Source organism: Lissotriton vulgaris, chromosome 7, assembly GCF_964263255.1.
Source record: "Lissotriton vulgaris chromosome 7, aLisVul1.2, whole genome shotgun sequence".
In the NCBI taxonomy this organism is placed as follows: domain Eukaryota; kingdom Metazoa; phylum Chordata; class Amphibia; order Caudata; family Salamandridae; genus Lissotriton; species Lissotriton vulgaris.
Window position 1 is genome coordinate 1,662,834,887 of NC_141695.1, and position 14,714 is coordinate 1,662,849,600.

General features: G+C 44.4%; 1 protein-coding gene across 1 annotated transcript in view; it reads right to left on the bottom strand.

Annotated features, from left to right (window-relative positions):
- Nucleotides 1-14,714, bottom strand: part of EFCAB8 (EF-hand calcium binding domain 8) — a 1,673,324-nt gene that overhangs the window by 40,419 nt on the left and 1,618,191 nt on the right. The window contains exon 22 of the mRNA XM_086932659.1: nt 6,629-6,727. Within this exon, the coding sequence (XP_086788785.1) occupies nt 6,629-6,727 (99 nt within the window). The remainder of the gene's footprint in view (nt 1-6,628; nt 6,728-14,714) is intronic.

Here is a 14,714-nt window from a genome sequence, read left to right on the forward strand (position 1 = left end):
GGTTGCCTAGTGGACCATGACACAGGGGGAAACCAAGCCAGAGCTGGTCCTTCCTTATATGGCCACTTAGGTAATAGAGGCTTACCTGGACAAGGATAGCCTTATCTCCTTTCGTTTGGGGGGGGGGGGGGGGGGGGGGGGGGTTGTGTAGGAAGGTACCTCCTGACTATGGTTGCCCCCAACTTTTTGCCCTGTGTTTTAGCTGGTTTTTGACATAGTCGACCTGGGATCCTGCCAATCAGGACCCCAGGCCTACTGCTCTCTCTGTAAAATGGATTCCATGTACCTTAGGTACATTTCCAATTGGTACTGGGCCACCTTATCAGACCCTGTAACTCAGGGCATAGGTGTACCCAGGGCCTACCAGGGGCTGAAGCATGTATTATGCCACCCCTGGCTGGCCTCCTAAATTCGACACAACTGGCTGCATGACAGCTGGGGCAAAGTCATGTAATCACCCTTTGCTGTAGATATAGTATACCTATATCTAACCCTAAAATGGACACACAGATTCCTATCAGTCACTCCTATGGCAGGCCTTGACAATCCTGAAGGCAGAGTGCTTGGAATCGTGTGAGATGGTGCTCTGGCATGAGCTGAGCCTGTCTGCAGCTTGCGGAACCAAGTCCTAATAGCTGTTCCATGATATCGCATACCATATACTCTTAAGTGCATTATAATCCTCGCGGTTAAATGCTATCTTTGGTATTGCTTTATCAAAACATGTCGAGTAAGGTGTCATACGAATTGGAATACTAACCCCTCGCCAATTCTGGCGACGGGGTTAGCATTCCACCCTTCTAGAGGGACACAACATGTATGTAACTGTGAACCCCGGTTAAAGTTAAACGAAGCCTCAGCTCCACAAAATGGATGCTGCCACCACAGACACGAGTCTGACCCCCTGCAGCTGGGAGTCCTTCCAGCGAGGGGAGCCTGGACAAAGGGTTTCCTGTCAGGGGCGGTGCTAGCACCGTCCCAGACATGGTTTTGTGTATCCTGGGTAGGCAGGGCTTTACAGGAAGGTGACTGCTGAGTGGCATCCCGGTGCTCACTACGCATAGGCCGGTCAGAACCAGTTCCAGGGGCACACCAGCCCCTGGCCTGGGGAAAGTCCGGCATGGCAGAGGGGTGTAACCACCCCCCTCCTAGTCCCACCCATAGGCAGGACCTAGTCACTGGGTAAGCCCCCTTTTTTAGTATAAAGATAGGAGCGGGCCCCCTGTTAAAATTAGATCATCTTTGGAATCAAGACACGACTTTCTGCGAAAGACATCAAGATTTCCTTCTTCAAGATTCTCCCTTGTGGCTAAGGAGTAGTCACCCTGCATCAAGCGGGCACCATCCTAAGAACACTGCGGTCTGCTGCAAGTCCTTCTTCACGAATCCGACGACCCAGCTCGACGAGACCCGGCTTCCCTGGCACCTCTGACCTCTACTCACCTCTACAGCCAAGCTGAGAACCGTGAGTGCGACGAGACCTCGAGGGACCGACGATCGCCAAGACTGCATGACGTCTTTGCAACAAGCCCACCGTGTGCTCCACTGGTGAGTGCTTTGGGGTCCGAGAAGCCCCAACCCTGAGCAGCTCCAGCACCGAAGATCAGCCCTCCAGCATCTCCACGATCTGCGTGGGGCCCTTCTGCTTTTGCGTGCTCACCGCGCTGTGTGGCTACTAGCCGGCTGGCTTGTGGCCTTCTTCACGACGCCCGACGACATCACTGCTGCTGGTCTGGTTGCTCCAGATTGGCCCTTGCTTCCTTCTTCAAGAGAGGCACCCCGGACCCTCCTGGTCCACTCCAGACGCCATTTTGAGTCCACCGCGTGGGCTTGAATTTGCCAAGGCTTTGTTGCCCAATCCTGGGTCCAGCGACGCCAACAGCTTCATCCATCGTGGGACAGCTCGCTCCTCCATCCTGGTCACCGACAACGCCTCCTGGTCCGTGAGATCTGCGAGCACAGCGTCACCCACTCACCTAGTCGAGGTGACTACCATCCGGTGCCCTCCTGGTGCCACCTGACTACTGGCTAGTAGTCTCGAACTTGGTCCCCTCTGCTTTCAGGTGTCATCTTCCTTTGATCCAGGCTTGGATCCATCGAACTTTCTTCACTGGTCGCCTGCCAGCAACTTCTTTCTTCCAGGCTCCTGGTCCGTCTACGAGGATTCCCGACGTCTTTTGAGACATATGCAGCTGCAGCCCCTGGGCTAGGTAACTTCGGCATTTCGGTGCCCCAGCATAGCCTCACTATCCAAGGGTCAGGATCCACTTTCGTTTTCCTCCTACCAGGTCGGGTTCGCCCGAGAACACTAACTTTGTCATTACTAGCTACCATAGACTTTGTCCCGCATCACGCGTGAGAGTGCACACTCTGCACCCGAGTCCCCTAGGCCTCCTAGAAGTAATCTGAAGATTCTATAGTCAAGTCCTAGCGATTCCTAAGCCTATTAGTACTGTACTTACCTGCTAGTAATTTCGCATTCCACTTTCAGAGTATATGGTTTTCCGTGCCCCTCGGGCATTTGTATATACTGTGCTAACTTAATTATTTTCGTAAGAGTTTTGTTTTGTGCTTAGTACCCTGTCCTCATAAAGAGTACAGGGCTGTTGTGATTTTAATAAATACACTGTTTATTTTCATAACACTTGTGTGGTGTCCTTTCACTTGGTGTTCAAGGGGTATATGTGTGGTATAACAGCTGGCTTAACACGCCCTCTCGAGTCTTTAGCCTTAGACTGCTCGTATCCACGCTACTAGGATAGCTGGTCTATAAGGTTGACTTACGACCAATCATCAATAAGGGTTGCTGGACTGATACATAGTGTTCACTAGAATAGTGAGCACTGCATATCAGGCCACCTTCTCACAGATACTGTCTTTCTCCGAGAGAATCGAGAGGACCAAACAGGGTTCAAGCAATGCTGGGGTGGGGCCACTGATTCTAGCTTGTGCATGGGTCGAAGGCAATTAAAGCTGAATTCAGCACCCTATATTATTTTCCTGTTGTAAGGAGGTTGTCTTCATCAAGTCCTAGTTCTTAAACATATTTTTTTTTCTTCAAAATATGCAGAGGCATGGCCAATGACAACCACGTTCCTTATCAAAGAGGAGCCTAGATCTTGAACCTATGATTTTAAGACCAGGGTGAATGCTGACGAAATTGCTCAGCTGTAAGGTGTTGTGTTTTTAGATTGAGAGAAGGCCACGAGGAGAGGGCTGAAACACACTTTGGGAAAGACATACTCATCCTACCTCGTGTGATGCAGGCCCTCATAGTTCCTCGGCAATGTCATAGTCTGTTGGGGAGGTAGGCTAATCGTCATACTTTTGCTCAGCCACAACTCTCTTCAAAGACATGGTCAAGTTAATTAATTCATGGCTCAACACCACCACGATTTAGCTCAGTCCCAGCTGTCTTTCCTTGGGGCTAGACTTTATTTTTGTCCTCTTTAAAAATCTGCTCCAGCAACCTAATGGTATTCTGGTTTCTTCAGTCAAAAACCAAGGGGTCGAGAAGAAGGGACTTTGAAGATATCGACATAAATGGTTTTCTACAATATTGTAGCTGATCTGTCACTCAAACATTCTCATTTTATAGTACTCAGTGATTCTAACTTACATGTGGATGACTCACGGTGCACAAAAGCCGGCCAGCTCTTAGAATCTTTGGAAGGCCTTATTCTTACCCAGAGGGTGAGAGGTCCTACCCTCCGCGCCGGCCATACGTTTGATCTACTGTTTATGAACAACCCCAATTTGTCCTTTGCAACACCTCTACTGCTCAAATGGTCAGACCACTCTCTAATACCTGTTTAGTGGTACTACTCTCTCTCAATTCACAGTCTTCTCTGGCTCGGGATCAAAATAGGAAATGGTTCAAAATTACGTGCAACTCACTGGCCCTGCCCTATCTTGTTCACAATTGCAGGGGGATTTAGATTCGGGTGTTGCAAATTTCAATAATTGGCTCTCTTTGGCCCTCGATATGGTGGCCCCTGAACAACCTATTGTCATCGCTAGACAAAAACCTTCGGCCCCTTGGTTTACTCCCGCTCTGCGCGCTGAAAAAAGTTGGTGCAAGAATCTGGAACGAAGCTAGAGAAGATCCTACGATATGGAGGCTAAATCAATTTACAGAGCGGTTATTAAGAACATTCATAAACTAAAGCACTCAGAAATGAGAGAGCACTTTGTCACAAAGAGGATCTCCTTTGGTAACTCTTCTAAAACCCTTTTTAAAATTGTGAAAGAGTTTACTAAACCAGCAGCACTTTCTAGTACTACTCCCCCTTCTAAGGAACTCTGCAGTGGACTATCTGATTTCTTTTATGACAACATTTTAGATATTTTCTACACGTTTGGTCCTACCCGAAATTGCCCAGAGCTAAACTCTGTGGCTACCAAAAGTGGTTCTTTTACCTCTTTTGTCCCAATCTCCACTGAGTTAGCTCTCCAAAAATGGCTTGTCTGTAAATCCGGCTCCCCAAGGGACCCCTGCCCGGTTTCACTATTTAGTGATGTGGCCCCTCTTATTATCTCCCCCCTGAATTCTATCTGGAACTCCTCACTGCGCACTGGGGTTTTCCTCACAGCCTGGAAGCAGGCAATATTAATACCTATTTTAAAAAATCGGATTCTGATCCTTTTATTATTAAAACCATTGCCCTATTTGCCCTTTACCTAAACCAGCCAAAATTGTAGAAAAAGTAGTCCAGGAGCAACTATCCAGCTATCTTGAGTCATACCATCTTCTACACGAATCACAGTCTGGGTTTAGATCCGGATATATTGCTGGAGGTTTCTGAAACCATTTGTGAATGTGTGGATACAGGTGAAGTGGCAATGCTGGTGCTCCTCGACATGTCTGTGGCATTCAATACGGTTTCCCATGCTATTCTGCTTGAGACACTATTCAGCCTCGGGATTCAAGGTATCCCTTTATCCTGGATCTTGTTCGCTCCCAACAGGTCTCCCTCCAGCCCTTCGTTTCAGAGGAGAAACCTCTGAACTGCGGAGTCCCCCAGGGCTCTGCCTTGAGCCCGCTATTTTTTAATGTATTTCTTTCACCCCTGGCTTCACTGGTGGAGTCTTGTGGAGTCAGAGCGATTTCCTATGCTGAAGACACCCAATTGGTGTTCTCATTCAAGGATAACTCGGAAGCTACCTTCTCGAATTTTAGATGCTGCTTGGGCAACATCTCCACATGGATGGCCCTCAATACGCTTAGACTCAACTCTGATAAAACTGAGGTGTTGTTTTTCAATTAAAAAAACCCTCCTCCACCTCCACTATGGTGGGCTTTGGAGTTGAACCCCCCTCCAGAACCAGTGGATTCAGCCAGGAACCTTGGATTCCAGTTCAATAATGAGTTATCATGCAAAGCGCGAATCGAGCAGGTTTCGATGGCCTGTTTCGGTAAATTGCACATGATTCGTAAAATTCTCCCTTTTCTCGCAGGTCTATGGTTCACGCGCTGATCAGTTCACATCTGGACTATGCTAATAGTCTGTACGCTGGGGCTCCTGCATACCTCATTAGTCACCGACAGACTGTTCAGAATGCAGCAGCCAGGCTGATCTATACCATCCCTTATCGCCACTTGATTTCTCCTTACCTGAAGAAGCTTCATTGGCTTCCAGTGACCAAGCGCATTCAGTTTAAATCAATGGTCTGGCTTTTAGAGCATTGCAGGGCAAGGGCTCGGCTTCTCTAAGAGCATCTAGAGAAGCATCCTCAGGATAACCCCATACTTAGATCTAATTATCTCCGCCTTCTAGTGCCCCCCTAGGAGCAACATAACAGCAGTAGAAGAGGATTTATTGTGGAATATCCAGACTGCTTGGCGGTAGGCCCATGGCCAGGTAGCCCTGTTGGGGGGCTTGAAATCTGGTCTTTTGATGGAGTGAATTTTTAGAGCCATTTGGGCCAACTCACAATTTTTTTACACTTTGTTCACATTCAAAATACATTACACTCATAGTCCTCTCTGCCCATGTGCTTTAGGAAAAGCAGGAGCAATTTTCACATTCTATTATATCTTTTTCGGGAAGCTGGTAAAACACATACTTTAGTGATGGATCAACCCCAGGTATGTTCCCCTGTTCACACTGTCTATACGCCTTAAATATATCCCTCCTCTTCATAGAATCCATTAGCAAGCTAAATACATACTCTAACTGGACCAGAAAGCACTAGATTAGTTCTCTGACACAAACTTGCAGCCAAGAGAGCCAGTTGGCCTAGATGAAAATATAAGAACAGATCAGAGCTCTTGAAGGACTTGCGTGCACTAGCACTTGTGGTATAATTAAGAATCAGAATTGGGGATGGGGTAAAAGGAGGCATCACAGGAGTGCATGGAACTATGGGAAAAGGTAAGCTGAATTGTCTGTAGAAAGGGGCCCCTTCACAGGGTTTTACTTAAACCTCTAACTTGTTCCATGTGTCTTCCAGAAGGATTCACTGCTTTATGTTGAGGCATATCCAAACAGCACATCAATCTATAAAAGATCCAGTTCTGTACACCAATCTATAGTGTATACAGATATTCTAATACACTTCTTCTGAGCTGCTAACTGTGGCTTTCTTGCAACATCCAGTATTTCTATTATATAGTTCATAATCTTACCTGTTCTCTCCAACCAAATGAAGCTTTCAAATCAGGAAGAGCTGGTGTGATGCGGTGTCGTACTTTCTGGTTGTAGGACGATCCAAGGATGGTACTCTTCTGTAAAAAAAATAACATAATTCATATTCAATTGCTCTTTACAGTACCTACTGTGAAGTTAAAGTCACAACCCGCTGGTACTCCTGTTGGACTGCATAGAGAATAAAAAGCTGGTCATCTTACTGTAGGGTTATATTTAGTATAAACAAGTCTAATTGACACATTTAGGGGTCGATTAGGATCGCGGACGGACTTGCGTCAGTCCGCGACCCCAGAGCCGGAGGGAACCTCCGCATGGCATGCGGAGTTCCCTCCTGTGCAATTAAGATGTGACCGCCACCCTGGCGGTCACATCCTCTATTTTTAACATTGCGGCGGGTGCAGCTTCAAGCTGCACCCGCGGCAATGTTAAAAATGCACGCATTGCATTTGCATGCAGAAAGAGGCAGGCACAGCGCGGTGCCTGCCGCTTTCTGCATGCAAATGCAGGGGGGTACCATAGGTACCCCCCATGTGCACCCCCCACCCCCCCTTCACCTAGGGTGCCCGCAACGGCCCCCGCAGTGAAGTTCCGTATGCTTTTCCACGGCGGAAAACCTGCCGCAGAAAAGCATAACTCACTGGCCATCCTAATATGGTGGATGGTGTCTGTAAGACACCGTCACCATATTAGAGCTTTTCCGCCGCAGTTGTAATCCAACCGCGGCGGAAAAGCTGCCGACAGAAACCAGGACCCACCAGCCATCCTAATGTGGCGGTGGGTCTTTGGTCAGTCCGCTGCGGTTTTTCCACATCCTCGGGGCCGGCGGTGGCTTCCGCCGGCCCCGAGGATGCGGAAAAACCGCAATCGTAATGACCCCCTTAGTCCCTTTTGGTAAATACGTGTCTCTCTCACCACAGCCAAGACATACCTGACTACATTGTTAGGGTTTACATAAGTGCAACCACGCTTAGGGCACCTTTTGCCACCTGATAACATTTTACATTTTGATTTACTATACATAGATTTAGCCCTGAGTCTCATGCACTCTCACTTTCCTAAACACACAGACACACCGATTATCATGTCCTGTTACTGGTATCGGACAATGAAATATAAACCTACAGTATGGGATATCCTAGTGCTAATGTTATTTCATTATCTGAATCATTCTTTAATACAAATGTGCATTACACTACTCTACAGCTTCTCAGATCCAAACCTGTAATCGGTTTGTCTGCTAAATGATCCTTCTGTAAAGTTTTGAAGTCCACACAGCAGGAGTAACACCTGAGATTTCACATTCATTTTTGCGTCCTTACTATGTTGGTGTCTCTGTTGCTATAGGGAGAAACATATTTTCCTTTACATTAGTAAGAATGATAAATGGTTAAAGTTACTATGCTAATGATTTGCTGAATTGCTGAGCAGTCACAATCCTATTTTGACACTTTCTTCTGGAAAAAAGGCAAAGCACGGACACGAAACGTAGCACACATTGGCAGGATACTCTACTGGCTAATTCAAGGGTCCAGCATTTCTGCACCCAGGATTAGTGGGCCTGGAACACAATATCTACTTTTACCAGAAAATAACCCAAACCCTCCTCTTCTTCACAGTCTTGAGGAGAATTGCATGCTCTCTGCTGCAGCCCAAACCTTTCCCGCCTGCTGACATGGAAAGGTTGATATTAAAATACAGTGTACTAAAATACTGAAGTATTTAATATAGTTTTCATTGATATTCTTGAATGTGTTTTTGTTATATTGTTAGCTATAGATATTTTCTATTAAAGGTTTTTAAATTATTTTATTTCTTTCTGTTATTTTATTTTTTGTGGGTTGTGATTGTGAGTTTTTTTAGGAGCTTGGGTGAGTAGTGTCTAACATTTAAATAATGCATCATTAAATTACCTTTTAGTTTATCATTTTGTTTTTTAAAACACAATATTATTGAGTGTTTTACATTACTTGGTGCATTTGCATTACATGGTTTGGCAGTGATGTACAAAAGTTGAGACACAATAATTTTCAAGAGCAAACGGTATAGGCACTTTGTGGTCGCAAAACACAAAAACTTGTACTTAAAGTCTGCAAACAATAAAATGGACTAAATGATATATGAATGTTCGACATGCTCTTTGCAATAGTACCCAAATGTTATAAAACCAGTGGAGGAGGCGAAATATAGACGTCCTTGCTGGCTTATCGGCGCCTTAGGAGGTATGCCCGCTCCAGCCTGTAGTCCCCCGGATGCCTTGCCTTCCTGTTTATAGCCTGGACTACATTCCCAAAATTGTTGTATAGCTTGAGGGCGTTCTTCGTCCAGATGCACGTGTTCGCCGTGTTCATTGCCATCCATGTGCCTGCAACCTTACCCCGCTGTGAGGGAAGTTGAGCGGGATTGTCGCTTTTCTTTTATGGTTCTTATCAAACTGTTAATAACAACAACTTTTACAAAAAAAACAGTGGTTATATCAATATTTATAAGCTAGTATATTCAAAATAAAACTACCCTCCCTCCCCCGCATCTCTGGCGCCTGATTTTGTACAGAAGCGGAACAAAAGATTATACCCTCTTGATACAGCAATATATGTACATCCAAAGCATTCATGTGTACAACCCCCTGGACATTGAGAAATAATCTGTAATATACCTATATACAGGTTCAGTCGGGTTCGATAGTAAGGGTGTGGGTGGTGTGAGTGGTAGGGGTATAATCGGAGATGTCGGAGGAGTTAATGGGTCTATGCTTTAAAGGCTTCTAGCATATGATCCCATTCCATAGAGATAGGAATCCTACGCAATCCACAAAATTATTCCTGTCTAATAATCGCACTTTCTGCAGTTCCCCAGCGTGTCATTTCTTCGTGCCAGAAAATTGGTGTCGGAGGAGAAGCAGACTTCCACCTCATGGTAATGGTACGTTTCGCTATCAGCAGAGCCAGATCTGCAAAACTGTACTGGACCTTCTGTGATTTGGGGCGTTTATGTTGCCCCAAGAGACAACTATCTGCTGTTGCCTAGATGTCAGTGCCAGTGACCTCATGCACTTTATATCTAACTAGCAGCCCGTCCCGACGTTGTCCGGGTATGAATTGCTGCCGGCCAGTAGTAAATTGTTTTGTAGGATTTCGTTTTGATAGCATTTCCTATCTGTGACAGGCCTGTGAAACGCTCCGATTCACAGTGCACTGCTGATGCACTTAAGAGTGCGCGTTCAGTAGTGTGTGAACTCGAGTTTCCCTACTTTATTTTTCCTTGCAATATTATATAGCGCAAACTCGACAACATGGCATGAGCACAATTTACATTACAGAAGAACACATTCATTTGTGGTACACACGGGGAGACAAAGCGATTTGCCTGGAATGACAGGATGTTGAGCTGATGCTGAGATTCGAACGTAGCTCCCCAGCTCTAAAGTTCGCAATTCTAGAACTTGTGGCGGGAGTTGTGTCTAAAAGTGTATGTCGGTGTTGGCCATCAATAAGAGAGACCTGTGCATTTTTCAAATCAGTGGTGAAAAAATATGAGTATGTTGCTGGAGATGTGGGCCGCCGTGCCACCAATGTACTTACCGGGGGAGGGTAAACACCCATTATTCCGCAACTTTCTTTCCGCATACCATCACCCGGCAAACTTTCATTACCAAAGTACCATGACTCAGCAATGCCATTATAACGCATGGCATTACATTTTATAAGCTTTTACCATGCATACATTTACAACGAAATTCGTTGTAAATGCATGAATGGTAAAAGCATGTTTTTTTAAATATTTGGATAAGGTAAGTATGGGTATAGGGTATATGTTTTGGGGTACTGAGGTTTTTTGTTCTGGGGTGTTTGGCTATTTTAAGAGTTCAGATATAGTTTTGGGTTATGGGGTACAAGGGTAGTTTTAGTGTTTAGGGATAGGTATGGGTTTTGGGTTACAGCAGTATTTTTAGGGTTCAGGGTTAATTTGGATTTTTGAGGTATAGGGGAATTTTTAGGGTTCAGGGGTAGGTTTGGGTTGTGGGTACAGGGGTATTTTAAGGGTTCAGGGCTAGGTTTGGGTTTTGGGGTTCTATTTAGGGTTTAGGGGTAGGTTTGGGTTTTGGGGTACAGGGTTATTTTTATGTTTCAGGGCTAGGTTTGGGTTTTGGGTACAGGGGTATTTTAAGGGTTCAGGGCTAGGTTTGGGTTTTGGGGTTCTATTTAGGGTTTAGGGGTAGGTTTGGGTTTTGGGGTACAGGGTTATTTTTATGTTTCAGGGCTAGGTTTGGGTTTTGGGGTACAGGGGTATTTTTAGGGTTCAGGGGTAGGTTTGGGTTTTGGGGTACAGGGGTATTTTGAGGATTCAGGGCTAGGTTTGAGTTTTGGGGTACAGGGGTATTTTAGGGTTCAGGGGTAGGTTTGGGTTTTGGGGTACAGGGGTATTTTTAGAGCGCAAGGCTAGGTTTGGGTTTTGGGGTACAGGGGTATTTTTAGGGTTCAGGGGTAGGTTTGGGTTTTAAGGTACAAGGGTATTTATAGGGTTCAGGGCTAGGTTTGGGTTTTAGGATACAGGGGTATTTTTAGGGTTTAGGGATAGGTATGAGTTTTGGGGTACAGGGTATATTTATAGGGTTAAGATGGGTTAGTGTTTAAGGGTGTTGAGGGATTTTAAGGAGTAAGGGCGGGTTATGATTATGGGGTGCAGGGGTATTTAAAGGGGGCAGGGTGGACACCCGGAGCTGGAATGTACAGAACCTGGGAAGAAAAAACAATGAAATATTGGGCACAACGCTCGCTTTTTTTCCATAATCCCGTGCCCCGCACACCCCCACGCCCCAGCACACGCCCACAGCACACGATATGAGACATGGCATGAAGGGCGGAACGTACTACACGCCCCCAGCGTTTGTCACGCCCCCAGCACACGCCCACAGCACAAAGCAGACACGCCCACAAGGGACTACTTTGCTGGCACTGTTCTTTTACCTTTTAAATGTATATGGTGGGCGTCTGCATAGCCTATGTCCTTCTGCTGCAACTGCCCTTTCCAACACTGTATTGGGTGTTGTGATTGGTGCTGTGGTTCCTGAGATTACCCGCCTTAAAGGTTTGGGCTCTCTCTTTATTATATTAGTATAGATTGTGTGCCAAAATAGTCGTAGTCGCGGCCACCCCCACAACATATGGAGTAGGTCCGCATCTGCTTCCTGGCACCGAAGGCAGGAGAGCTGTGCGTTCGGTAGGTGAGATATGCCCTGTGTAAAATCATGTATTGTTTGTATTTGAATCTAGCGTTTCAGGGAATTTTTAGTTTATCATTTTAAATGCTACATTTTGTATTCATTAATATTTATTTACAGGGTAATTTCATAATTTTGGGTCTATTTCATCTGTGGTTTTCTAAAATTATTCAATAATTGTATTGTATGGGTTGTGAGGTTAAGTAGGGGACACGGTGGGTAATGTTTTATTTCCTAGCTTACCTAACATACAATTCATAAACATAAATATTTGTAAATTATTTTATTTAAGTTTATATACTAGTATTTTTACTGTATATTTTAAACAGGCTGTGGGGTTGAATGGAGAATCCTGTGGGCAGTGTTTGAATTGAAAGTAGTTTTAATTAATACATTTATTTTATTTCAATATACTAAAATTACATTTAAAACAATTAAGATTTGATATAAGCGTTCATGAATTTGTATTTTTTAACAATGTCTTTTCTTAAGATATGTTGCTGGTTGCATTGGGGGATCGGGTCGATAGTGTTTTGGTATTAGCATTACTAACTAAAATTAAGATTGGGTATTAAAGCACTATTACTTTGTCTAGTATCGCCCCCTTATATTGAACTTTAATTGAATATACTATATTTGAAACTAAATAACATAGTAAAACAAAGGTATAATGTCATTAATTAAAAATATTTGAAATATATTTATTATTTAAACATTTGTAGTTGGACTGGAGTTAGAAGCTTAAATATCACACCATACATCAAAAAAAATCATGCTTTTTGGTCCTAGATTTAGATTAGCTTATTTGAAACTACTAAATATATGATCTTCAGCCAAGGTTTGTGGAAGTGAACTTAGCCTCATAAAGCTGACCACTCACCCAGGCCACCTGAAGAGTTCCTCTGGGTTCAAACTAGTCCCTCCTCATCTTCAGACTCTACCTGGAGCCCCTGGACTCCACTCATAGATAATACACCAAAACTCGCCAATATTTTTATGACATACAACTATATTTAAACGTTTCTCCTCTTCCAAGATCCAATGCCTTAAACACTCTTTAAATCAAAAAGAACAATTGATAGACAGAATGCTGAACAATGTCAAACACTCACCCCCAGTACAGAGATCTGGGTCTAAATCCATAGTTTTTTTGCACAGCACGCCACACCCAATTTGGACTCAGCCATATACAAATCAGTCTTGACCCTGTTCCCCATGGGAACAGTGCATCCCGAACTGCAAGGCCAGGTCCTCACTGGACCAGAAAAAAGTATCCTAGGACCGGTTTCGGGGTATCACCCCTCATCAGCCAGGATAGCCTGAATCCAGTGGCATGGTGAGCATGGTACCCACGAATGGGCATCCCAGTCCCACTTGTGGTGACCAATGCAAAAAAGAACAATTGATAGACATAATGATCCCCAAGACAGAGATCTGGGCTTAAATCCATTATTAGCTCTCCATGCCACCCCAGTTTGGACCAGCCAAATGCAAAAAGGTCTGGACCCTGCTCCCCATGGGAACAGTCAAGGATGGGTATGCCCAGATGTGGGTCCCGTGCTCGCCATTCCACTGAGATATTTACATGAGTTCACATGCTCTATTGTCCCCCCCCCCTAACAACCTAATCTCGAGGTTTCATTTTAGGATGATCTGTTTCGTTTTTTTAAAGTAGATTTGGTAATTCTGCGTTACTCTTTGACACAGAATTGCGCAATTAATCCTTCTTGCATAAGTAAGAGTCATTTAGGGGGAAAACCCTCCACAAGAGCATATTTAGCAAGTGTGAGCGGCTGCTTGCATTCGTTATACGTGTTCTGCTGCATTTGGCAATGTTTCTTAACGCAAAATGCATCCTCCAATCCATTTTAGACATGAAGATGCATTTTGAGCTGAGAAAATAGTGCACAATGCCGGTAGTAAACTGGGGGAAAATCCTATCACAAGAGCACATTTAGCGAGCGTTCGCTAGCGTTCGCTATTTATGTTCTGATGTATTAAGCTCTATTTGTTAGGGCAAAATTAATCCTCCCTTCTATTTTGGACGTGAGGGTGAATTTTTGACCTAAGAAATTGCACCAATTGCAGAATTCATTTTCTTGCTTAATTCAAGCGTAATTCTTAGGTAATGCCACGTCATTCTACAACACGAACTACGTGAGTTACTCCTACCCCTATAGTAAATATGACCTACCATATACTTTCGGTAGTGTTTGTTGAATTGGAGTGAGAATAGTAAATCTGACAACCGCAAAAAATAAACATTAGCGTTACAGTAATGCATTTCCAAATTATGCACTTTGCCAAATGTTTGTAAATTAAACGTACAATAGTAAATTCTGAACCCTACCCCCATGTATGCCCTTTCATCTATGCTTGTGGGATTGGAGTTTAACCAACACAAATTTGATTGGATTAGTGTTAGAATAATAAATGTGAGCCACCGCCCCAGGATTTGCTCTTGGCCAAATGTTTATGGAATTTAATTTAGAATAATAAATCTGAACCCTGACACTATCCAAAATATGCATGTTCACCTACATTTGTGAGATTGGAATTACAATAGTAAATCTGACTCACAACAATGCCTGTGGGGCTGGAGTTAGTATAGGATACCTGCCTCCCTTATATCTACACTCTTCCCAATGTTTGTGGTACTGGAATTAAAATACTACATTTGACCCACTCATACATGCAGTTTCCCCAATTACTGTGGTTTTGTACTTAGACCGGTACATCTACACCCTTGAAAAAATGTTTGTGGGGCTAGATTTAGAATTCGAAACTGCACCCTTTTATTTATGCACTGTCCACTATGCTTATGGGTCTGAGCTGGAACAGTAAAT